Source organism: Caretta caretta, chromosome 4 (assembly GCF_965140235.1).
Source record: "Caretta caretta isolate rCarCar2 chromosome 4, rCarCar1.hap1, whole genome shotgun sequence".
NCBI lineage: Eukaryota > Metazoa > Chordata > Testudines > Cheloniidae > Caretta > Caretta caretta.
Genome location: NC_134209.1, coordinates 42,462,800 through 42,490,090, shown reverse-complemented (window position 1 = coordinate 42,490,090; position 27,291 = coordinate 42,462,800). Strand labels below are relative to the sequence as shown.

General features: G+C 41.1%; 1 protein-coding gene across 9 annotated transcripts in view; it reads left to right on the top strand.

Annotated features, from left to right (window-relative positions):
• The window catches only part of LEF1 (lymphoid enhancer binding factor 1), a 98,670-nt gene that overhangs the window by 8,176 nt on the left and 63,203 nt on the right, over nt 1-27,291 (top strand). The window contains exon 3 of one of the 9 annotated variants that reach the window (XM_075127568.1): nt 13,716-13,815. The exons of 7 other annotated variants lie outside the window; for them this stretch is intronic. In XM_075127568.1, the coding sequence (XP_074983669.1) occupies nt 13,716-13,815 (100 nt within the window). Of the gene's footprint in view, nt 1-13,715; nt 13,816-18,699; nt 18,763-27,291 lie in introns of those variants that run through there. One more of the 9 variants, XM_075127569.1, reaches the window with a different exon arrangement.

The following is a 27,291-nucleotide window of genomic DNA, read 5'->3' as shown; positions in this document are numbered from 1 at the left end:
ATATTAGACATAATAGTGTAAAACCAGCTCTTCCTTCAGAGGACAGGGATACAAGCTCAGGCCCTGATCCTGCCAACGCTACATGTGCTTAACTCTATGCATGTGAATAATTCCACTGATCTTAATGGAATTAGGTACATGCATAAAGCTGTGCAACTATTTGCCAGCAGGGTTGGGTCAAACTAAACCCATGGTTGAATAACTTCTATTTTTTGCCTGGGGGGGACACCAGTCATGCCAATGGAGCTGCTCCTGTCTGAGGCTTGCAGTTTGGGGTGGGCAAATTGTGTCCAGGCATTCAACTTGCGCTTTTTTCTCTGGATCTTTATATGCAATATGTGCAGACTTGTATGCAAGGACCAGGGGAGTACTAGTGATGTTTGTAGCTAAGTTTTCAAGCAGTTATTGTCAAGATTAATTTGATTTGGGAGAGGAAGAACAATACTGTCAGTAATCGTGCTTAGAAAAGATGCAGGGTGAAAAAACTAGTCAAGATTACTGAAAATTTCAGAACAATGGAAAAATGACTCAAAAGACTGATGTTTAAAATGCTAAAATTTTCTTCATGCATACTTGATTCTTTGGACTTTAATTTTCCTTTTTCGATGTTTAGTACACATCTCGCACTTTACTATAGAGTTTAGTTTCTGATGAGCTGATATTGACACTGTTCTTGATGTAGAGCAGTGGTTCTCAAACTAGGGGCGCTGCTTGTTCAGGGAAAGCCACCTGGGGGGCTGGACCGGTTTGTTTACCTGCTGTGTCCGCAGTTTTGGCCGATCGCAGCTCCCACTGGCTGCAATTCGGCGCTCCAGGCCAATGGGGGCTGCGGGAAGCAGCACGTGCTGGCCGCCCTTCCCACAGCCCCCATTGGCCTGGAGTGGCGAACCGCAGCCAGTGGGAGCCGCAGTCGGCCGAACCTGCGGATGCGGCAGGTAAACAAACTGGCTCGGCCCCTCAGGGGGCTTTTCTTGAACAAATGGCACCCCAGTTTTTGAACCACTGATGTAGAGAGATGAAAGTCAAATTTGCGTTCAATTTTTACTAGGGTTAGGCTACTTTCTCCTCCTGCATTCTCTCCTCTCCCCCCCCCCCCCGCCCCAGTAACTGATCATTCATTTACTACTTGCAGAAAAACAAGCTACAAGCTCTTCTACACCTCCAGCACTGTAGAATAGAAGCCACTATAACAGTATACTCCTTATCAGATAGCTGGGTAGGCGAAAGAGCAAAGAAATACATTTAGGTAGCTGCAGCAAAAGTGATGCTCGCACACACAGGATAATATGAAAACCACAATAACACCTGGTGAATGAGTCCCATGAAGTGGAGAGTTCTTTTAGTGGTTTCTCTTTGTTGGTGCGTAGCATGGGTGTTGAAGACAGGAAAAAGTAGGCAGCTGTTTGTTTTTTGCCCTTTGAGCAAGATTAGTTTCAAGTAGCATTCTTGGAGCAAAACCTTCATAAAAACCTTTTGTATTTTTAAAATTCCTTAATGAATTCCTACTATGCTATTAAATGCATCTCTTTCCTAGGGATTAGGCTTTATATTGTATGGTATAGAATTCCTGCAACTCTATTTCCACCCTTCTCCCCCCCCCCCCCGCACCCCCACCCCCAATGTGCATGCATACATGCTTAGCAGAAAGTAAGAATTCTTTTAATGTCCAAACTGGTTTTTGATTAGCAGCTGGAATTATTAAGTAGACTGAAGAATATTCTCAGCAACATTTGGAAAAGGCTTGGATATAGTCCCCTATGGACAATGCATATGGAATTCATTAGACGTTCCACAGGAAGGAATTCTAATGTGGAAAGTCGTTACAGTGATGTTCAAAATTTCCAATTGCATTTGGAGCCCAGGTTGTGCTAGGTGCTGTACAGATGCACAAGACTGTTTCTGCCTTGTGGAGCTTACATCTCAAGATAAGTGAAACATAGTTGGGAGAAGGCTTAAGACAAAAAATGATTATACAGACTAACAATTTTGGTCAGTGGGAGCTGTCCCTTCAAGAACAGGGTAGGGCATTTGATTACTGAGTGTTTGTGGGAGCCTAATAACAGTATGGGATTTTGGGGTGGGGGTTTGGTGCCTCTATATCCAGAGTAGATGATGTTGCCTGGCTAAGCTTCAAATAGCTCAAAGTTGAGTTCTTAAACTTACCTTTCGAGAAAGCAAGCTTCATTCTTGAAGGTGTCAACGTTGGCACTTACAGGGAGACTGGATAGTCACCAGTTTGAAATCAGCCTAATTCAGGAATTAACTTTCTAATGGATATTTTGTGAGTCTGAGTGCAAGATAAGATGAGTGATGGGGGAGCGGGAATAAACTGAGATCAAGACCTGTATGGGCCCTAGACAAAACTACTCCTATTACTCTTTTTTTTGTTGTTTTGTTTTTAAACAGTTGTCTCTCTTCCTCACCCTCCTCCACCTACAATAATCAGAGTGGTGGCATGTTGGTAGGCAGTGTATAGGTAAACAGAGGACTTTATTCACCAAGGCTGTCAAGACACTCTTTCACCAGCACTGAAATTCCACACTTTTTTTTTTGTTTTTTAAGATTAACTTTGGGGTTAAGCAAATTCGCTTATTAAATACCATACATTAAAAAAATCACGTGTGGAGCTGCCCAAAATTTGGTACCTAAGTTGGTACTTCATTGGTACAGTCTGGATAGAAGTGAAGTGGGGCCCTTAGACCAGATGGAAGATTTGAATTTTTCTTTTTTTTTTAGTTTTAGTTTTTTACTCCAGTATGGGCATCCAGCTCATACATGGAGGGGAGAAAAGGGAAATCCTCAGCATGAACAAGTGAACCTTACTATTTCAACCATTTCTGCCAGCTGGCCTGGCTCTGATCAGCTGTGATGCCTCATGGAGCATCAGTCTGTGATGTCTGAGATAGGTCCTTTGAAACAGAAACGAACTACATGGGGTTCAGTTTCTCATTTGTTAAACAAAGTACGCTGGACATTTGGGAAGAGGAATGGGTGAGACAGAACAGAAGTTACCTGAGTGCCTCTGGTTTGCCCCTGTTTCAAAGGACTACTGTAGTAGCTGTGACAATGTAGAATGATGCTGCCTGGGACCTTATGAAGGCCCTATGCATATACAGTGCACTTTTTTAAAAAGACTTTTCACTTGTGTATTGACTGTCCTTCTCCTGCCATTAATGAGGGCATTCAGCACATAGTGGTTTTCTACTGCTGCTTTCGTCTCCTTCTTAAGCTGGTGCAACCCTTACTTGGAAATGAACTTCCACAACTGAACAGTTGTTAAAAATCCTTACTGTCTGTGGAGAAATAGAAAGCAGTCAGTGACACCGTTCTGGCTTTGGACTGAGCTATAGGGGGGAAAAAAAATTGCTCACTGCTCCACTTTTGATTCTTCATAGCTTTAGTTGATCTGGTTATTTGACATAATCTCTTATTTCCCCCTATAGCCAGAGGCTGTGTATAGACAAGCAAATTTAATGCAACTTTTAAAAACTGGAGACTGCAACTTTCATTTTAAGGAGGTTTAAAAGTAAAATGTCATCCTGTTGGTGTGGTGGTCATCTTTTCTTTTTCAGTCATGCTCCAGAGAAAATGTTGATCAGAATTGCTTGTTGCAGGCTCTCAGTACCATGCAGGATCTGGTGCTAAAGAAACGGGCATTCATTTGTTATCCCATCCATAATGTTAGATGCCAAGAAGAAAGGGGGAAGAAACCTTGCCAAATACATGTCATATTCTTCAATGCCTATAGTCATTCAGTCTGGATGCAGAAGAGCTGCAAGATTGACTGACTAAGTTTCTAACATCTGTCTTGGGTATGAAAAGCTCCTCTGATATGAGAAGGAAATGTCACTAAAACAGTGAAGTGTTAGTGTATGTCTTCTAAAAACCTTGTTAGATGTATGTGCTATAGTGATGGAAAGTTGCCTCTTACCACTAGTATACAGAACAATTTTTTTTTTTAGTAATTTTGAGTTGTCGAACCACAAATAAAATATCTCTTCTAGTACTTAACTTAAGCCATGTCTACATTAGCTAAATCACAATTAACTCCTCTTCTTACTATGTCATGGCTAAACAATGACCCTGTGTGTCTTAACTGGACCGTGTAGATGAGGACAAAGTGTTTTTAACAAATCTGCCGGATCACTACTATGCAATGTTACCACCCGCATATGAAAGCCAGTAAGGAGAGGGATCCTTCTTTCCCAGAGTATAGGAAGGGACAGCCTAAGTCAGAGGATGAGGTTGAGAGCCAGTGGCTTCATGTGAGCAGGAGTAGTAAGCCCAGAGGATGCAGATAGCTTGAGAGCTGGGCCTGAAAGCTGGACAGAGAAGTGGCCTTTTGCTGGCAAAATGCTAGCCATGTCAGTAGCAGCCTGAGGGGTCCCCATAGGTACAGTTATCCTTGTAACCCATCCTGGACTGTCATGAGTGGCTGGGTCTGTTGGCTTACTGTTTGTTATAAGCTAAAGTCACTGTGCCTAGAATATTTGCACTTTGTAGTATTTGGTGGCATTAATAAAAAGAATCCTGTTAGTTGTTTCCCTTGAACATTCATGCTTCAAGTAAGACCAGAAATCGAAGAGCCTAGTGCTTGGCACTTGTGTTTTGCCTTTAAGCTTGTGGTATGCTTAGCATACTAGCACGCATCTAGAGGGGACTGGTATACCACCACACTTGCAGTGACATTACAGTGGGCTTAATTACACTCTATGGGCTTGCCTTCACAGCTAAAAATGCTGTGGTTTTTCCACCGGGATGGGGGGGGAAGGAGGTGCATATATGAATGTGTACTAGCTATGCCAAGACTGAAGATAAGGTGCTTTAGTTTTACTGCTAGGGCAGTTCCTGGTGGGGATACATAGTTGGCATTCTTGCTGGCAGAGAGAAAAGAGATTAGACTGGGCAAGAAGTCTGAATGTCATTCTTGCCACTAGTGTTGATCTATCAGGATCATTGGTAGGTCATTGTGGAGAAGCTTGTATAGCTACTTTGCATGCTGTTCCTACCCTGGGTGTCTAGGATTAGCCTCTCTAGTTATTGTTTTGGCCCTCATAAGCACTAAATTAATAGTAAAATTACATGCAAAATAACTTAATTTAGCAGCCTAATAGTTTCTATTTTGAGACTCTCATCTTGTGGGATAGCTTTTATTTATTTTTGGCTTCCCACTTCAAAGGAATCTGTCCACTCAGCAAGAAAGCGATTGAGCACTTAAATAAAAATATATTAATTGAATCTTTGGGCTTGAACTAAAAGTACAGTATTGAGTTAAAGTATGCCCCAGCTGTGCTAATCAGCCAGGAATTGTCCACTCCCACAAGAGGGAAAAATGGTGATGTGAATGATTTTAGAGGAGCTTGAGTGTATTCAGCGGACATGTGTGTTCACTGACTTAGATTTCGATAGGTAACTAAAACTGTAATTGTTTTTTAAATAAGATATAAGAACGGCCATACTGGATTAGACCAACCGTCTATCGGCCACTATCTACTTTCAGGCCCAGAGGATAATGCCAGGTGCTTCAGAGGGAATGAACAGAACAGGGCAATCAAGTGATCCATCCTGTCATCCACTCCGAACTTCTGGCAAACAGAGGACAGGGACACTCAGAGAGTGGTGTTGCATCCCTGACCATCCTGGCTAATAGCCATTGATGGACCTATCCTCCATGAACTTATCTTTGTTCGTTCTTTTTTGAACTCTTATGCTTTTGGCCTTCACAACATCCTCTGGCAAGGAGTTCCAAGAGGTTGACTGTGTGTTGGGTGAAGAAGTACTTCCTTTTGTTTGTTTTTAAACCTGAGGCCTATTAATTTTATCAGGTGATTCCCGATTCGCATGTTGTATGCAGGAGTAACTAATGCTTTCTTGTTCACTTTTTCCACACAAGTCAAGGTTTTATAGACTTCTATCATATTCCCCCCCTTAGTCATCTCTTTTCTAAACTAAAAAATCCCAGTCTCTTTAATCTCTCCTCATCTGAAAGCTGTTCTATGTCCCTAATGATTTTTGTTGCCCTTCTTTGTACCTTTTCTAATACCTTTTTTGGGATGGGGAAACCAGATCTGCACACAGTAGTCAAGATGTGTGTATCATAGATTTATATAGAGGCATTATATTTTCTGTCTCATTAGCTACCTTTCCTAATGGTTTCTAACATTGTTAGCTTTTTTGATTGCTGCCTATTGAGCGGATTTTTCAGAGAACTATCCACAATGAGTCCAAGATCTTTCTTGAGTGGTAACAGCTGATTTAGACCTCATCATTTTGTATGTATAGTTGGGATTGTTTTCTAATGTGCATTACTTTGCATTTATCAATATTGAATTTCATCTGCCATTTTGTTGCCCAGTCACCCAGTTTTGTGACATTTTATTTCTGAGCTAGGAAAATAAGATTGTATCTGGATAATTAACTGTCCTCCATGGAGATGAAAGCAGACTTAAATGTCTGTGTGTGCGTTTTTTTTGTTTTGTTCTGTTTTTGTTTTTTAACGTAGTTGGGAATATGGCTAAGTGTTACTTAACTTTTACTGCATTTTTATTAAGTGTAATTTAAATAGCAAACATACTGTTGACACTACCTTACACTTTTCTGTATAGAACCATTTTAGTTGTAGTCATTACGTGAGACGCAGATTGATGTGCTCCCAAAGGTTTTCATCCACACAAGAGTTTCTGTAATCAACACTCAGGGCTTCATTTCAAGTGCCACTGCATAAGGGTTTAGGTAGATCCTACTTAACCCGAACTGATGCACTGGGTCTCTTGGGATTCTGTGATTCCAATTCACAGCATGTAGGCACATATGCCTTCTAGAAATTTTCTAGGCTTTATGCCAGCATTTGCTGCAGTGTGTGTGGGGTGTGTGTTTACTGGGGAATTCTAGTAATGCTGTCTCAAATAGCAAAATATTTTTTGTTTTGGAGATGATCCTTTGCTCACCTTTTTGAGGATAAGGGAGGCTTAAAATGTATTTTAATGAAAATACATGCTGTTTTTTATTACAGCGGAACCTAAAGGCCCCACTGTGCTAGACTCTTTACATACGCTCAAACTCAATAAGACACGCCCTGCCCTGCCATTTAAACCTACTGCAAGTATTAAAACAAAGGAAAAAACAACACACCAGAGAGTGAGACTTAGCGGGATTTAAAAGCCTGATGCTGAAAGGTGAAGAAAGTTGAATTCCCACTAATCTCAATGAGAGTTGTACTTTTCTCTGCATGTCTTGGCTTTGGGCCTTAAGTGGTGATCCTTTGCAGTGGATGTAGAACAGGTGCCGGTGCTAGGGATGAGATGACAGCCAGTCTGGCAGTGCCCAAGTAGGTAGGTAGGTATCTGGGAAGGACCGCAAACGGGGAAAAAAAGGAACATGGTCTGGTAGCCTTTGTAGGGTATGGATACAAGCAGGGCCGTCCCTACCCATACGCAAAGTCTGCAGCTGCTTAGGGCACCAGGAAATTTGAGGCACCAAATTTCCTGGTGCCCTGCGCAGCTGTGTGCTGCTCCAGCACCTGCCCTGCCTCTTCCCCTTTATTATATATTAAAACAAAGTGCTCATGAAAGTGACTTGGGTGGCATTTGTCCCCCACGGGTCTTACATGTTAGCATTTCTATCCACTTCCTGCTTTTAATTTTTTGTCCTGTGTTCTACAGGTGATCACAATAGTCCTTTCTGGCCTTGGAATCTATGAATCGAATAGTGTCTTAGTGAGGTCTAATATTTAAAAAGACATTTTACTTTAGAAATTACACTTACAAGGGAAAGTCTATAACATGGTGGTCCGTCCAGTGGTAATGTATGGTGCTGGATGTTTGGCAACAAAGAAGAAATGTGAGCAGATCTGTTCAACAGAAATGTAAATGTTGAGATGGATGAATGGTGTAAGCAAGAAATACCATTGAGGAATGTGTAGACAAGTAACACTAATAAAGGGAAAAATGAGGGTGTGTGGGCTCAGATGCTTTGGTCATATAAAGCGCAGTCCTGACAACTGTGCGAGTAATAGTCCAATAGATCAAGACTGAAGGATAAAAGAGAGAGGAAGACTCAAGAAGATATGGTGGGATATCACAAAGGAAGACGTGTTAGCAGGTGGTGTGAGAGAGATTATTGAATAGAGTACCTTGAAGGTAGAGGACTTGTAGAGCAGATGCTGTTTGTGGGATTAACGCAAGGAAGAAAACCCTTTAGAAATTATAGTACAAATCATTAACTAGTGCAGTACTTCATTTTACAAATGTAGAATATGTAGCTTTATTTACAGACAAAGTTGCCTCCCTGATGTGGATCTTATTAGCTAATTACAAAGTTCAGTAACTTGCAGTGCATGTGCTGGCCATTAGTGAGGCTTTACTGCAGTGCTTTAAAAGACCCAAACTTTGTTGTTTTGAATGATTATATCATATTGTAGTTAATGTGGTACCATGGCTGGGGCTGGACTCTGGGAGGGGGTGCGGTGAGGGGAATGAGACAGATTGGTTAAAAAAAACAAACACACACCCCGAGCATATTGATAATTATGATTGATCCCACCATGGCTGCAACTTCACTGGAGCAGTCTAAAAGCAGTCTTCCTGAGGAAAGCTTGGCATTTGTCTTGCCCTACAGAGTAAGGCTGTCTCTTCTGCTGTGACACCATTTTAAAGTTCACTAGATAACTATTTATGACTAAAGAGAATACGGTTGGTTGTAATAGGCTACTTTTACAAAACAATTCTCTTTTCACCTTTCTGATATCACACTTTAACTTGACTAAACTCCAGGTTTTTTTTGCCCCCAGAGTAAGACGTATCTTCAGTGCATTCAGTGGTGCTTTTTTTAAACTGCTTGTACAGGCACTGGTGAGTGGAAGCAGAAAGCAGACTGAGGTTTGACTACTCTAATTTCATGTAGAAACTCCTGAGTGTTTCAGGAAATGCTGATTTCTAGTATTGACTGTTACATGTGAATTGCCTGGTAAAAGGAGAAAATCTTGCTAGACTATATCTGCAGCTCCTTCCAAAACTCTAACAGCACAGTTTCATTCTGGCTTTGTGTCATGTCCGTATATGCAGGGCAAGATCAGACAAGATACTTTGACGCCTGCACAGATAACAAGAATTTGCAGACCTCTGGGGAATAGGCAAAGGAGGAAGAGTGGAAAAACTTGCAATGAGTTTCCTTCCTCCCCTTCAAATATCTAGGGCTATGCAGACCACAAGATACTGTTACTCCTGGCAATCTAGGGTTTGGAGACAGATGGCTGGGCTAAGCACAAATCAATAACTTCCTGAGAGGGAGGGGAAAACTTTCTATACTGTCTGATTGCTGGACTTGAGGAGGTGGCTCACCCCTCATCCAGTTGCCTTTTGTGGCCTTTAGAGCTGCATGGTTCCTTCCTCTTTCCCCTGATGATTGACTGCTAAAATAGAGCTGCCAGCTGTGGGAAGCCAAGCAACTTCAGATTCAGCTTCTGTGAACATTTTTCTGGGACTGAGTGAGCTCAGGTGAGAAGGAACACACTTTTTTTTTTTTTCCCCTCTTTCCCTTCCCCCCAATGGAGTATGATGTCATTTAAGGGTACCTAAGTCTTGCTGGGGATGGGATGGCTGCAGAATGCCTAATCTAACATTCAGATTGTTTTGTATGGCTATCTCTAACAGCTTCCTCTGTGGGTGGAGAACTTCTGCATGCCAGATACTGCAAAAATTTTTAGGTTGGATTGAGCCTTTCAATGTACATTAGAATAAAGTCTACAAGAATGTTCAAGAATCTTTTATATAAAGAACCATGTGTAAACATGTGCAGTGCTAATTGAGGACATTGTGCTATGTCAATCTGATAAGAATTACAAAGGAACTGTTTTGGTTTTTTTTGTTTTTAAAAGAACTGAATAGCAAAATAATAGTGCAAAAAACACTTTGTGATAAAAGTGTCTCTAGAAACCATTTTTTATTCCCCTCAAGGGCACAAATGGTGAAGTAGTCTTACATCATCAGGTAGATATGGCCTTACACCCATGTTTGCTCCTCCAAAGCTTAAACCAAACTGCAAAATTTTAATATTTTTATTCAAGCTCTTAAAACTTGTCCCCTTCTGCTGGTGAACTTAAGTAATCTCTTAAAAGCTGAGTGTATGATAGGAACTGTCACTTCACTGAAATAGTGATTTGGGTTGTTCGCATTAGAATCCCTCTTTCCTTCACTTTCATCTCCTATATCCCTTGTGACTGGGAGAAGAGGAAGTCTTGTGACTAGTAAATATTTTAACTAAATTGCGCAGGTGGGTTATTGCAGTGATCCCAACCCAAGGAATAAAGTTGTGGTACTCAGACTGGGGGTTGTGACTCCTCAGGGGGTCGTGAGGTTATTACATGGGGGTCGTGAGCCGTCAGCCTCCACCCCTATATCCTGCTTCACCTCCAGCATTTATAATAGCGTTAAATTAAAAAACAAATTTTTTTAATTTTATACAGGAGGGGCTCAGAGGCTTGCTGTGTGGAAGGGGTCACCAATACAGAAGTTTGAGAACCACTGGAATAAAGCAATAAGGCTTGAAACTGGGTCTTTGTGCCATTAAGCTTTTGGACTGGAGAGTGACTGGTGTATGGATGGGAACAAAGGAGGAGAATAAACAGGATATGCTTCACTCAGATTCCTTCACCTAACTGTTGTCTAATGTACTGGATTTTTTTACTGGGAACTATTGCAGTACATGGCTATAGGATAGATGGCATTTCTTATCAGAATGACATGTAAAAGTTGACTGATACTGTTCTTGGTAGCAAAGGGGTATGAACAGAACTGCCATAAGGGCACCAAGTAGAGGAGGCTAAAATATTTTGTTCAAAAACTTTCTTGACGAAGGCCTTTTTGGAAAAATAAAAAATTATAGAAAGCTTTTCCCCACAAAAAACTTCCCAGTTTCTCAACAAAACTGATTTGTGTATGTTGGGTTAAGTAGAGTTTTTGGGTTCCTTCCCTTTTTTTTCAGTGGAAAACAGATACAAGGAGTTTTTGTGTGTAACACTTTGATCTCTGCCTCCTTTCTTTGCTCAACAACAACAAAAAGTGTATGGCCTGTGTTGTCCACAGTAGAACAGTATTTATCTCAATGATGGAATCAAATGTATATTTCCCCAACTGAAGAGAACTCAAGGCTCAGAAAAATAGTTGTTGACGTTTACATCCTTTTCATTGTTAATAGTAGTATATATTACAAAAATGCCTCTTGCATCCTTTTATGTACCATGTAGGCTCGTTACAGCAGGTGTGGGTTAAGGCAGTGTACTTGGGATTCAAGGCCAGACTGTGCACTGAATCAGAGCCCTCTCTCTCTGATCATGAATCAGCAGGTGTGGAGGGAGAGGTTCACAGTAGACAGTCGGGCTGTGAAGAACCAGTCCATCTTCAGGAGAGCAGGACTGGCCGTGCAAGGCTACAAACTTGTTTAGTAGGGTGGGTGGGGATGAGAGGGACTGGTTTGAAGCAGAATACTGTATCGCTGTATTGAACAACAATAAAAAAAAATGCTCACAGAAAAGTGCTGAGCACGATAATAATTAAATCTGTGGTAACCACACAGCAGCATTAATCTCGCTCTCTATATTCACACTCCATAGATTTAACTCCATTTGATTATTTAAGTCTATCTTGGCCAGCTAAGAAAATGGAAAACCCACTTGTTGCCCCTGTTTCCCTCCAGAAAAATCATCCCTAAGAACATATCCTCAAAGCCCTGTAATATATAAATGGCTTTTACAGTATGCCCAGGAAATCAAAATTGGACTGGCATGTTCTGCACCAGCTTCAGCCTTTGAATGGCTTTAAGGAGTAGCCCATGCAGAACACATTACAGTAGTCTAATCTTGAAGTGACAAAGGTATATAACGGCAAGGTCTGCATCCATAAGAAAGAGGGACTAAAGCAGAAAATATTTCCTATCAAGAATCCCCAAGACAAGGGTCACTATGACTAAATAAATAAAAAAGCAAACATTAAAACAATGCAGGAAAAAAGAGGAGGGGTGTGTGTATGTGTATTTTTTTTTTTAAGGAATAAATGGATGTTCATAATATTTTAAAGTTGCATTGCTTATATTTTTACATATTCTTCCATTCCTGCATTAGCACACCCATACATTTAAGCAATTTTTAGCTGGCAGCTGACCCGTTTCTATTAGATTCCTGTTATATTTTTAAGATAGCTGCCATCCAAGTATTTCAGAATAATAAAGTATTTACCAAAATACCCAGTGCTGCACATCTGTGGCCAGAGTACTGTTTTAGAGTTGTGGAGCGGTTATTGATGCTACTCTCCTTTTCTCTTTACCTCCTCCTCATCTCTGTTTCCTCAAATTGTTAAGTTACTGGAAGAAAACTTCAAAGTTTATCTGGTTTATGCAAGTTTTTTAAAATCAGAATCTGGAAAATTTGTCTTGATAAAGACAAATCCAGTTTGTTTGGGTTTGCACTGTCAAAATTTGGCATGGGGGTTTGCATCTGAGTGTTTGGCAATTCTAAAAACATTGATATGGCTGGAACAATTTTAAGATGGCATAATAGGGTGAGAGAGAGACTGTACAGGCGCTTCTGTGGAGAAAAAGCCTTGAAGGAAGCTACGTGGGTTTTTTTGTTTTTGTTTTTTTTAAGCCCTTTAGATAACTAATGGGGATTTTATGCATTTCTAAAATGAACATGTGATGCATTACAAATGCATAAATGAACCATTGTCTGCTTACTACAAGAAGATGGGAAGGGGAGACAATCCTTAGGCATCTATTTCACCTTACATCAGTGCTTAGAAAGTAAAAAATATTTTCTCCAGTTTGACTCATTTATCCATTTGTATTTTTACTGAAGTCTTTACGCTTGAAAAAGCGGGTGCATAATGATTGGCTCATTTTGTGTGGTCCAGGCTATAAAATACCCCCCTCTGTTCTTTCCATATGAAAAACATGTTTTTAATTGTGTGAAATGTGTATAATTTGTGTGCTTTCTTTTATTATTTCATATTAAAAACAAATGCTTAACTTTGCATGTTCCAAAATAAGTTATCTTTCTGCTTTTGTTACTTTAAAACAGCTATTGGTGATGTCAGAGTCAATACTAAAAGCATTAAGAATGCTGGCAGAATGTAATGCAGCTGCAATCCAACGTGATGTTAGAAATGGGGTTGAGAGCATAAAGGCTTTCCATATTCCCAGGGCGCACAACTGCTTGCGGCCTTGGCTTTGATCTCTTCAAAGGCTGCTGCCTCCTCCTAGATGGAGAGACTTGGCTGCCACTCGCTTGCATTGAAAAAAGGCAGAGGTCTCTATTCAGGCAGAAATCAATCATTGTGCAGAAACAATTATGTGTAATTCAACCATCATGAAAACAGGACGAGATTATGGGTTTGTTACCTGAGTTACTGTGTGGAGATGGGGAACAGAGAACGCTGGAGTCCTGCTGACATGCCACATCTTGATGACAATTACAGACATCTGAATGATGTGGGCGGGGGAGGCATGATGACAAATGCTGGTCACGCTGTCCAGCAGAGCAGAAAATGAGGTTACAATTGGGAGATAATGTTTGCATATGTAACCATATTTCAGAAAGCTGGGCAAATTCAGGGAGTAGATGAGATGGACTATCATAAACAAGGGATGTGTGTGTTGGCTTTCTGTAATACAAAATATATCACCAGTATAGGAAATCTGAGTGCCTGCTTTTTTTTATTTTACAGAACTGATTATTTAAAACATCTTAACAACCTTTGGGGAAGGGGAGGAAGAGAACTGCTAGGTGAAGAGGAGAATCTCAGATCATTACAAAGGAGGTTTAATGTAGAAGTGACTTTTTTTAATTGTCGGTTGATTTGATTTCCTATCTCAGAATATGCTAGTATTAATGTTTGTGTTGACACACCATTGTTTCGACACAAATGTGTCTCTTACTATCTCCCCCTTTCTGTGGGGTATTAAGTTGATTTTCATATGATTAATCTTCAGGTAATTGTGTGTGGTGGTTTTGAGACTTATATGGTAGTGTGTTGACTGTGGCAGTCTTGTATGTAGTGTATATATAACATGACCTGTAATGGTGTCCTTATGTTGAGAATAAGGGTCTCCCTTCCCCGAGCATTAATCTGCGGTTCACAAAGTTTCTCTTTATAAAATAAAAGTCTTCATGACTACTGTGTATGCCAGTACTCCTTATTCAAAATCTTGTTACCTATAATATAAAGCCTTAAAATAGTCTTCCTTTTCCACAAAAAGCAAAATAAAACAGATTATAAAATAGTATCAGTGCTTAGTTTGATACACAGGACTAGGTTTACCTTGTATGCTGCTCAAGCTTCGACATCACAGGCATGAGAGCTGCTTTGAGTTACAGATCTTCAAACAATAAGTCAAAACAAAAAATCAATCCCTCCGGTCCTTGGGTGCAGTTATCTAAAGATAAAAGAGAAAAATAAGGTTATGCTAAAGCAGATAGAGGAAAGAAACAGATATGCCAAGGAAACAGAGGACAAGTGCAGAGTTGAAGTGGGCCTAGTGTGAGCCAACATCAATGAAATTTTATCTTCTCAAAAAGTTTTAGGGTTGCCAATTCTTTTCAAACTGGATCCAGTCTGCTCCAGGGCTGCCTGAAGCATTGGCTTCAATACAGTTGCTTCCTCTCACCCCCTTAAACACAACCATACAGGAATTAGATTGCATGTTACTTAAGGTGTAAAACTTTGCTGCAGACTTCAACAATATATGAGGGGTTCTGATATTTTGTATATAAATACAGATTTCTTTTTAAAATGTTTCATGAAAGGTATAAACTTAAATGAAAAGTAGGGCTATCAATTGCAGTTAACTCACATAATTAACTCAAATTAATCAGATTAATTGTAGTTTTAATCGCACTGTTAACAGAACAATTGAAATGTATCAAATATTTTGGATGTTTTTCTACATTTTCATATATTCTGTGTTGTAACTGAAATCAAAGTGAATGTTTATATTTGCACTGTAAAATGATAAACAAAAGAAACAGTATTTTTCAGTTCACCTCATACAAATACTGTAGTGCAATCTTTGTTGTGAAAGTGCAACTTAAAAATGTAAATTTTGTTTGTTACATAACTGCACTCAAAAACAAAACAAAACCATGTAAAACTTCAGAGCCTACAAGTCCACTCAGTCCTACTTCTTGTTCAGCCAGTTGCTAAAACAAAGAAGTTTGTTTACATTTGCAGGAGATAATGCTGCCCGCTTCATATTTACAATGTCACCTGAAAGTGAGAACAGGCATTTACATGGCACTTTTGTAGCCGGCACTGCAAGGTATTTGTGCCACATATGCTAAACATTCGTATGCCCCTTCATGATTTGGCCACCATTCCAGGAGACATGCTTCCGTGCTGATGATGCTCGTTTTATTTAAAAAAAAAAAAGCAGCGTTAATTTAAATTTGTGATTGAACTCCTGGGGGGAGAATTGTATGTCCCCTGCTCTGTTTTACCCACATTCTGCCATATATTTGATGATCTAGCGGTCTCGGATGACGACTCAGCAGATCTTCATTTTAAGAACGCTTTCAGAAAATGCAAAGGTACCAATGTGAGATTTCTAAAGATAGCTAGAGCTCTTGACCCTAAGTTTAAGAATCTGAAGTGCCTTCCAAAATCTGAGAGTAATGAGGTGTGGGGCATGCTTTCAGAAGTCTTAAAAGAGCAACGCTCCAATGTGGAAACTACAGAACCTGACCACCAAAAAAGAAAATCAACCTTCTGCTGGTGGCATCTGACTCAGATGATGAAAATGAACTCACAATGGTCCACACTGCTTTGGATTGTCATTGAACAGAACCCGTCATCAGCATGGATGCATGTCCCCAGGAATGCTGATTGAAGCATGAAGGGACATATGAATCTTTAGCACATATGGCATGTAAATATCTTGCCATGCCAGCTACAACAGTGCCATAAGAATGCCTGTTCTCACTTTCAGGTGACATTGTAAACAAGAAGCAGGCAGCATTATCTCCTGCAAATGTAAACAAACTTGTTTGAGCGATTGACTGAACAAGAAGTATGACAGAGTGGACTTAGAGGCTCTAAAATTTGACATTGTTTTATTTTCGAATGCAGGGTTTTTTGTACATAATTCTACATTTGTAAGTTCAAATTTCATGATAGAGATTGCACTACAGTACTTGTATTAGGTGAATTGAAAAATACTATTTCTTTTGTTTTTTACAATGCAAACACTTGTAGTCAAAAATAAATATAAAGTGAGCACTGTACACTTTGTATTTTGTATTTGAAATGTAGAATGCAAAATATTTAAAAAAATTAATTGCATTGTTAAACAATGGAATACCATTTATTTAATTGTGTGATTAATCGCGATTACTCTTTTTAATCACTTGACAGCCTGAATGACAACTGAGGCAAATCTCTGTAGTGCTTTTCCCCCCCTCCAAATCTTAAATTGCACTGATGAGAAATCCTAGGTTTTTCTGTTTTCAGTGGTTAAAATTGAAATTTAGTGTGTGTGCCAACTTAATGAAGCATTTTTGGTTCACCTTGGTGCATGACTTAGTCCCTGAACCATAGACAAGCCTATAGCAGTAAAGCTATGGCACCCTAGTTATGCCAGCATAACCCCATAGTGTGGATGTAGCCTACAGTGAAGAAAATGCTTTTAAAGAAAAATGTAACTTAGTGTCTTTAATGAGACACAATCAGTGATGTATGTGTGACGTTTGTGGGTACAGAATGCCCACTTGACCCCAATTGGAGTAGTAGTAAGTGCTCAGTACCTCGGAAAAACAGGCCTTTGGAGCTCTGATTTCAAAGGTTTGTGGGAAAACTTCGAAGGTGTACTTGTTTTTTGTTTGAATCAAAACTTTTTACCTTTCCAGGCTAAAAGGAAAGATCTTTCTTAGGCCCTAAATTTAAACAGACTCCTGAAACCTCTAATCTTTTGTATTTAAAAGTGCTTCTTAATGCTCATTTTAAAAATCAATCAACCTATGAAGTAGCATTTTTAAGTGTTTCAGAGGAGCAGCCGTGTTAGTCTGTATTCGCAAAAAGAAAAGGAGTACTTGTGGCACCTTAGAGACGAACGAAAGCTTATGCTCAAATAAATTGGTTAGTCTTTAAGGTGCCACAAGTGCTCCTTTTCATTTTTAAGTGGTACTTGATGAAATGTAGGTGCCAGAGGTCAAGAACTCATCTCACTATGTTTCAGGACTAGACCTGTACCAAAAAAATACAATAGCTCCTGCTTTTAATTGTGAGAATATGGGGAGTAGAATTCCTAAAGGAATTTTTGTTCCAAAAAAGGCATGGACTTGGACTCTTTACCTTTAGAAAGTACTGCACATGCAATAGTAACAGAATAGTTGCATCACTTCTCAAACGGTGGCCTACGGAGTACTTGCTAGTGATCTGCAGAGAGCTGGCTGTTTGCCTGATGCTAAATTGCATTTAAAGGCAGCTAAAAATTCATAGCTTTTTCCATGTAAGCAGTTTCAGGAGCTGCCAGAAGGATGTTATGGGCTCACAAATGGGAGGGAAAGGAGGGGACGACAAGGCATTCTGTATGAAGTTGTGGTCCATATTGTGATAGCTGGGGATCTCTGAAATTGACAGGCCGAAGGCATTAAATTACAGCACCTCTAACCAATTCAAAATGTCAGAGGACTGATTAGTTGTTCCTCCTTTTTCTCCCCCCCAAATTCTGTTCAAAACTTAACTACATTCATCACAAATTAAATTAGCATCTTGTAGATCACTTTATTTTGAAACCTGTTTTAACTGGAATCCTTGCTGCCTTACACTTTGTAGTATAAAGCAGTGGTGTGGTATCTATCACCAGGAATGTTTGTAGTTAAATTGTACAAGAAGCTGAACTGAATCTGGTGCCTGCCAGCCATAGCAGAAGAGTGGATGGTGCATGTGTGTGTTTCTTCATTTTTGGAAATAGCTTTCCCATTCATTAGTCTCTTCAAACCCATGTTGTTTAGCTGCTGCAATTGTCATTATCCGTGTCAGCAGCATCTTGCATAATTTTATGCTGTGGTAGCACCTAATTCAAGTATCCTTTCTGAGATTAATTCATTATATAGAATACAAAACTTTTTCTATTTGTGGGGCAAATACAGTTAAATCCCACAAACTGAGGGCCCGATCCTGAAAATACTTGGGTCTGAGCCTGGAAATACTTAGCTTGGGGTATAATGTGGGACTAAGACATTGTGTTTGTAAGATCAGACCCTGCAGATGAGGAGAACATGTGTTGATGACCCCTGCGCTTTTTTTTTTAAAATATCTTAGTCTTGAAAGGGGTGTGTGTGTATGTGTGTGTGTTTCCATCCCCCCCCCCCCCATCCTGGAGGACTCTAGGAATAACTGGATAATTAGTTGGTTTGAACCAAGATGAGAGGTGTCTTGACTAGAAGCACATGACTTAAAATGATTTAATCTGAAGTAAGAGACATTATCATCATGGGGTTATTTAACTTTGACATTCAACTTAAATAATGATTAAAAAGAAGTGTAGTAATGCCATGTTTCTTGACTTTCATTCTTTCCCCTTGTTCCCCATTCTACAGCAAAAAAAAAGCACACGCCAAAACTAATTGAAGTCTCCGTCAGGGGAAGCCACTTGAAAAGCAGTCATTAATGCTCCTTTGCAATCCTCCGATAATGCTGCTTTAGGTGTGGCTGGGTTAAAGCACCTCAGATGAAAACCTTGGTGATCTATCCCCAGTTCCTGTTCCTATCCCCACTAGTGAGTAAAACGTGATATCTCTTTTTGATCCAGTCTGTAACTGAGAATCTCAGAAACAATCAGCTAATTAAATTACTGGAGTCTCTATCAACCAACCATTCGGTGAGCAGATTTCAATTCTGTAATTTTTGCACAGTGTGTAGTGAATCAGAAATGCATACCTTGACTGTGAGTTGAAATTAGATTAAAAAATTTTAACACAAGCGATTCTCCCAATTCAAAATTAACTATGTACATTATGGGGCTGGGACACTGAGCGGGTACTAGTAGCAGTGCATTGAAAGCAAGAATTAACAAGGTGACAGCCCTGACACAATCACTGAAAATCAGCCTGCTTACATTTTAAAGTAAACCCCAGTTTTTAACCAATGGACTGAAATGTTAATAGTATGAAACCAATGGTGAAAAGGCAGAAAACTCAAAGCTAAGTTTGTGACACTGGTTGAGAATGGCACAGGAGTGTGAATAAGCTAAGTTTTTAATTCTGAATTTCTGCATTTGTCTTTCTCACAACTCTACTGTTACTCAGAGAGCAAAAAAGTTTGTGTAGTTATGCTGCCTCGAATACATCCATGTTTTTAAATTCTGTCCATTTGTATCCTGATGGAGTGGAACTCTAAGTGACAGGCAGTTGTATGCATAAAGTGTGTGGTACAGCATGCATTATAGAAATTGTACTATCAAAACTTGGCTGAAGTGCTCTCTCTCTATAATGCATCTTGCTTTGCTGTGCAGTTAAACTTTTTGAGGACTATTGCTGCTGCGCAGGAATAGGGGAAATCCAAATCTCCTGTATAGCTGTCCCAAGTTCCTGAAGATACATAGATTGAGAGTTGCTGTATTATCAGTGAATCACAGTAACATCATTGGGCTTTTATTGTAGTTAACTTTCAAACTGATCCTTTACTTTTAAAACAAACCTTGAACACTTCTTTATAGGAAACTTTTTAATTTGTCTTTTCTTTACTCATCTCAATTCCCCTCCCTGCTGCCTTCCTTTTCAGATCAGTTAGCAATGCCAAAGAAAGCTCAGTTCTCTTTCTTTCAAATTGAAAAGTTTGATCAGCTGCACCCAGAAATAAATGTATTGAATTACAAAAAAACCCAGCACGATAGAGCTAAATCACCACTAGTGCAAGCTGATGCAGCTCCACTTCACGTCAGAGGTGAATGTGGCTCCATTAATTGACAGCCCAGACTTTAATTAAACTTACCTTTCAAGACTGCATAGTGAATGGGTGAGTTGGGGGAGCGGGCTATGGAAGAAGGCTGGGCAGAGATCCAGCATGTTGCTGGTGGGAGGTCAGTAGTAACCACAGCAGGAGAATGCAAGCAGTGTGGAGGGGTCCCAAGTCTCACTTGATGTCCCCCCTATGCTGGATGCCCTTGGGCTGAGTTAGGAACTGTTGTGATTGTGTTGTAATTGCTAAAGTAGTCTTGCCTAAGTTGGTTTGCACCTCTATTTCTGGCAGCCTTAATGAATGAATCCTCCATTACTCTGTGTGTGTGTGTGTGTGTGTGTGTGTGTGTGAGAACACCTGGGGGAGTGGAGCCTAATGCTTGGAGTGCCAACAGCAGTTGACTGAGATTGTGACACAGGAAATGCTACCAGTCATCTAGAGGGGGACCACAACAGTCACAGCAGCATGCTGCAGTGGGTGAAATTACAATAAACTTTGCTCACACATGCATCACCTTTCACACTCCAGTGACAAAAATTTAATTAATTGGCACGCCACCTAATTGATAGCCTGTCCAGCAGTGGGTTGGATTTCTTCCCCCAAATGTTTACATAAATAGTATCTCTGGCGGACAAAACATTTTAGTATCTGTACATAGATTTCCTATATCTGAGACCCTACAATCCTATTAGTAGATTGTGTAGCTGCAGACGTGTACATAGAGTTCTCAATAGGCTTTTACTTTTTTTACAGCTAGTGCTCTTAAAAAGCAGTAACTGAATAGATCAGTAAGAGGCTGAGATAGATAGGGATTGAGTGATGGTACAGACTGAAGGGGGAGATCTCTACAGCACACTATATAACTCAATCCTACACATTCCAGCTTACCTCAGGAAAGTACAGTTAGTTAATCTTGCAACAGAAGTGATGTACCGTTTTGTTTACAGTAAAACTTAAACGAAACCCACTTTCTGGCTACATCATCACTTCAATGAACTGCAACTGTACAAGTCTCAACTGTCTAAGACTGATGCACCTTTGATTTTTATTTACACCAATGTCTGTCCATTTTCTGAATTCTTCTTCCCTGATTGGGTCAAAACTAAGAATTAGCTGAACAGCAAGAGTAAAATGGTCAAACGGTCTTCATGTTTCACACATTGCATGTAAATGTTGCATCTTCCCCTCTTCATGTGCATGACCTGCATATATTGGATACCTACACTAAAAGTACCTGTTTCTCCCCTTGTATATGCTTCATATGTCTAGGATGTTTCTCTAAACTTATGAGAAACCCATCTCTGATCCAGACCATTAGGCACTTCCCTCGGAAACGCCACACACCTCTGCCTTCTGTATCTACCTACCACAGGGTTTTCTATAGTGTTCATCACCATGGTATCAAAGCTTGCTTCATCAAAATGTAGATAAAACATACATTAATATTCCTGCATTATTTCTGCTCATCCTTTCTAAAGTGAGGCTGTCTTAGCCTGTCCAGTGATTTAGCAGCACTGGTGCATTATCCGGGTACGTAAGAAACCTGGGTTGGGCAGTAGCCTTAGGGCTTACATTGTATACTGTGAGCTTTTGGGGGCCTGTCATGTGGCTGTAGGAGATGCCAATGGTGTTTTGGAGGGTAGAGAGCTGACTCTATGTAAGCAACACCCACTCTCAGCTGGTTAACAGAGAGATTAATGACTGCCTTGGAGACCAGCCTTCCAGCATCCTGGCAAGAGGGTAAGCCTCATGATAGCTGCAGCAGCTGGTTTTGGGAGGGGGGAAATAGAGAGAATAAACCTGCATGCCCAATATGCCAGGGTAGCCTGTGTCCATGCTTTTGTATCTTCTGCCTCCATATGGACACAGGCTACCCTGGCATATTGGGCATACAGGTTTATTATCTCTATTTCCCTCCTCTCAAAACCAGCTGCTGCAGTTCTATCAAATATAAAAGCGAACATGTACTCTGCACATGAGTCTGTGGCTAAAAAGGCCACTGTGTCCTTAATGACAGAGTCGTATGTATCAGATCATAGTATGGGAGGAGGAAAACGAGCTGAATTTTTTTATTTGGGTGCAGGGGTTACAGCTCATTGATGGTTCAAAGGCTTAGCGTTTGGATCGCTATCTAATTAGGTGTAATAACTGCTATTTAAAGGAAGTATTAATTCCAGGAGGTGGCTTTACCTGGACTTGTGAGGAGATTCGGCTCTGAAAATCTATGAAATCTTTATTCTGTGAAACTTGAATAGAAAAGGTACAGAAATTCACCTGTGGTTCCAGGGGAGTGTGCCTTGACAAAAGGTCAGCATAGCTCTGACCAGAGCGAGAAGCAGCAGCATAAGGGTTTCCTCAAACACTCAAGAAAATCTGTCCTGAAACCTGAAGAAAGGTTCTTCCAAAAGTTGAATAGTACGCTTACTAAGACAGATAACTAAGAGGAGTTGTCTTTCTTTCTCCTGGTACTGTAGTACTTAACACTTCTGTATCCACTTCTCCAGAGCACACTTTAATAGGCAACCCTCCCTCTTGCCCTTAAGATTTCACAAAACCCAATTAACAGAGATGAGAGAGTGCTAGTGTATATATACACATGAAATTTCAGCAGGCTAAAGGAGACTTTCTTAATATCCTAAAGCCTGCCCTAAAGTAAAACTTGTATCTGAAATCTACATAGCTAACCTCCTAGAGCAGGGGTGGGCAAACGTTTTTTTGCAAAAGCGTCACATCGAGGTTGCAAAATTGTATGGAGGGCCGGGTAGCGAAGGCTGTGCCTTCCCAAACAGCCTGGCTCTGGCTCCCGCCCCCTCCCACTTCCCGCCCCCCTCTGAACCTCCAACCTATCCAACCCCGCCCTGCTCCTTGTCCCCTGACTACCCCAACCCCTATCCACACCCCCGCCCCTGAGAGGCCCCCTGGGACTCCCACACCTATCCAACTGCCCCCTATTCCTTGTCCTCTGACCACCCCCCTACTCCAGAACCTCCATCCCATCCAACCGCCCCCTGTCCCCTGACTGCCCAGGACCTGCCTGCCCCGTTACCATGCTGGAGCCAGCCATGCCGCCGCACTGCCCGGCAGGAGTGGCAGGCCAGAGCGCTGGTTGCGCCACGTGCTGAGGCAGCAGGGGAGGGGCCGGGGGCTCAGGGATTGGGCTGCAGGTCAGATGTGGCGTGCGGGCCGTAGTTTGCCCACCTCTGTCCTAGAGGAAGACAACATGACTGATTACAACTTTTTATTCAACAGGGATAACGTCCAGGTTTGCTAGATATAGCTTCCGTCCGCTTGCAGCAGATGAGAGCTCTGCTCGGTGACCCATGTTTGTGGTAAAACCATTATAGACAATACAGTCCACAACATACCATTTAAGGAATTGTAACCAACTTTTTTTTAAATCATTTTAAAATTGCATGAGCAAAAACAATTTGAGATGATCTACTTGCAAATTTATGTAAAACAAAGCCAAAAATAGGCTAGGTGTTACGTGGGTTTGGGTCTTATTAAAGAAAATGATTCAAGATTTGATGTGATTAGCACATACGATATTCAGCAGTCTACCCAGGGCTCCAGATGTTTCATACTTTACTAACCTAGTACCATAGCTGTTAATTTTAAATTATTCCAAATGAGCCATTCTGAGGTAGATGCCGATAAATTAGATGTAACTTATTTTTAATAGCAGCCCTTTATATATAAGAAATAATATGGGTTAAATATTCAAAATGGAAGTGGGGCTAAAGATTTCAGCCCACAAGCAAGTTTGTGTGTGTGACTGTTGCTCTAACTCTTAAACAAACCAGTCTTAAGCAAAAGCTTGAAGATGGGTCTAACCTGCTCCCCTTCTAAAACATTTTCTTCAGCGTAAATACTGACAATGGATCCGTTTAAAGTTCAGGTCTAGAAACAATATCTAGAAAGGAAAGCTGGGGATTGGGTAGAGTGCTGGAAATACAGTAACTATCTGGCACTAAAAACATGAGGCCTCAAAGCTGCTGGTGTGCGGTGGCCTGTGTGTGGGGGTTTTTTTTTTTTTTTTTTTTTTAAAACACCACCAGATTCTGCAGAGGGCTCGTTATCGCACATTGTGAGTCAGCATGATCAAAGCCCTGGGAAAGGTCAGGCATTCCAGTAGGAGTGAGACACTGCTGCCTGCTAAACACTGCTCCATCCCACGTCTCTCACAGCAGCAGCTTCAGCACCTAACTGAAATCCTTTATCTCGTTACTGAGTGAGCCTGCAGATTAGTTGGCCTGGCCTTACCCTGAAGTCTAAAGCATGAAACACCTGGCCTGGGTTTTCTGAGGTGGCAAAGCCATCTCCCTGTATGTATAAAAAAATACTTTTTGGGGGTGGGGTGGGGGCTTAGCTCCTTAGTTTTGTGGAGGAGGCAGCATTTCCTTGGTCCCCCCCCTCCCCCGCCCCTCCAAACAACATATAAATAGTGTGCTGAGGAGGGTGTATCCTTTGGTATATTGAAGCAACTGAATAACGTAGACTTCTAAGGATCTGGCTGTGTTGGATTATACTGTTTGGGATTCCAAAATTTAGTTTACAAACCTGAGAAGCTCTCCAGTAGGAGGAGAATGGTCTTAATCTGACTTGCATTGTTCTGCTAGTTTTAGGTACAATATTGGTCTCTTGCCAGCTGTCCTACAAGGGCAGCGATTGTTAAAGAATGTGTGGGAGGAGAGAAGGGTGTTAGAGAGAAAAGTGTGTGCTGAGATAGTTTAGCTGAAGTGGTTTTAAGGCTTGGCTGCATGCAGTTTTTTGTATCTAACTAATTGGTAGTAAAAATGACGCGAGTAAATAGATGCAGTTACTACTGTACTTGTGCCCACAGCAAGGGGTTGCACCTACTTAGATTGGTACAAAAACTGTGTAGACAAGCCCTTAAACTGGCTCTAGTTAAATATGCCTAGCCTCAGTGGTTGTGGTGGGGATTTTAGTCTTCTAAAGAACTCAGTTTTATACTACCTAATTATGGTTTTAAAACTTTGTCCACAGCAACCAGGCAAACTATAACTAGTGTCAGCCTTAACTAGTTTAAAACTGTTCTTTTTAAAAAACGAGTTCAGCATAAACTGTTCTTGCAGTTTAATCCTCAAGGGTAGAGGCAATAGGTGGAGGATTAACTGATGCCTTTGCCTGCTTTTCATGGCATGCTGTCCTGTTGGTACTGCCACAAGGCAGCTGATGAAAAAGTGTTGGGATCCGTAGATTTGTGAAGCAGATTCTTTTTTAGACTGGGAGTGAGGCATAGAAATACAAATTCAAGCAACGTTCTGAGAGAATGGGTACCAGCATACATAAACTTACAGGGCAAGAGGCACTTTGTGCTGGGAATGGGCAAAAAAAGTTCCAGGCAATCAACTTTAAATCTTGTCAGTCTTAACATAAAGGTAATTTCAGATGTCTGAGTCCCCTTCCTTATTTCTGTGGTTTCATAATGCCATTTTTCTTTTTTAAAATATCTTCCTTGTTACTGAATGCTAAATAACCTGGGGAAACTGTGAAACTACCTAGATACAAAGTTCTGTCAAATGCATATAGTAAATAGAAAGGCTTTCTCCCCTCCCTTTCAGGGTGGGTTTGTTTGTTTATTTACTTATTTTAATATTCAGACAGCAATGTGATTAAGTTTGGAGTGTTCCTTCTTAAAATAAGAACTAAACCTTGAACTGCCCCTGAAATCTGAGAATGGTAGGCTAAAGAACATCCTTCTCTGAGGAATATGGGAGGATCTGATGTATCCCTGGATCCTGGCTTCCACTTTTTGAAATAGTCATTAAAAAAGACTCTGCCAATTTGTGCTGAAAAAAAGATTGGTAAAAACGTTAAGCCTTCTGGAAGGTTCATAGAATCATAAAGATTAGGGTTGGAAGAAATCTCAGGAGGTCATCCAGTCCAACCTCCTGCTCAAAGCAGGACCAACCCCAACTAAATCATTCCAGCTAGGTCTTTCTCAAGCTGGGCCTTAAAAACCTCTAAGGATGGAGATTCCACCACCTCCCTAGGTAACCCATTCCAGTGCTTCACCACTCTCCTAGGCCCTGTCTACACTATGAAATTAGGTTGATTTTATAGAAGTCGATTTTTAGAAATAGATCTTATACAGTCGATTGTGTATGTCCACACTAAGCGCATTAAGTCGGTGGAGTGCATGCTCACTACCGTGGCTAGCATCGACTTACAGCGGTGCACTGTGGGTAGCTATCCCACAGTTCCCACAGACTCTGCTGCCCATTGGAATTCTGGGTTAAGCTCCCAATGCCTGATGGGGCAAAAACATTGTCACGGGTGGTTTGGGGTACATGTCATCAAGCCCCCCTCCCTCCATGAAAGCAATGGCAGACAACCGTTTTGCGCCTTTTTTTCACTGGGTTACCCATGCAGATGCCATACCACGGCAAGCATGGAGCCCGCTCACCTCACTGCCACCATACGTCTCCTAGGTGCTGCTGGCAGACGTGGTACTGCATTGCTGTACAGCAGCAGTTCCTTGCCTTTGCGGCAGATGGTGCAGTAGGACTGATAGCTGTCGTACGTCTCCTGGGTGCTCCTGGCAGACTTCGGTGAGGTCGATCAGGGGCGCCTGGATAGACATGGCTATTCTCCTCTTAGAGCACCAAATGGGAGTGACTCCAGGTCATTCTCTTCTTTAAGTGTTTTGTCTCATGGAGATTCAGTCCTGCCTGGAATATCATGCAAGCTGGAGGCTTCTGCCTCTGGCTGCTCTCCCAGCCAGCAGCACTGTGTGGTTGCGCCTACCCCTTGCTCCCATGGCTCATGAAGCCTGGACAGTAGTAAGGAGCAGTTCAATTATAGGCTGAGCAAGTGCAGAATGGTGGTAGAATGTACCTTTGGATGTTTAAAAGCTCGCTGGCGCTGTTTGCTGACTAGGTCAGACCTCAGCGCAACCATTGTTCCCATTGTTGCTGCTGCTTGCTGTGTGCTCCATAATATCTGTGAGAGTAAGAGGGAGACGTTTATGGCAGGATGGGAGGTTTAGGCAAATTGCCTGGCATCCGATTTTGAGCAGTCAGACACCAGGGCGATTAGAAGAGCAAGGTACGCTGCGCATCAGAGAGGCTTTGAAAACCAGTTTCATGACTGGCCAGGCTTTGGTGCGACAGTTGTGTGTGTTTCTCCTTGCTGCAAACCCACCCCCTTTGTTGATTTTAATCCCCTGTAAGCCAACCACCATCCCCCCCTTCGAAAGAAAGTAGCTATTGTTTTGAAACCATGCATTTTTTTTTTTTTAAAAAAGAGAGAATGTACGACGGTTATCAGTCCTACTGCACCATCTGCTCCGAAAGCAAGGAGCTGCTGCTGTGTAGGGTGAGGT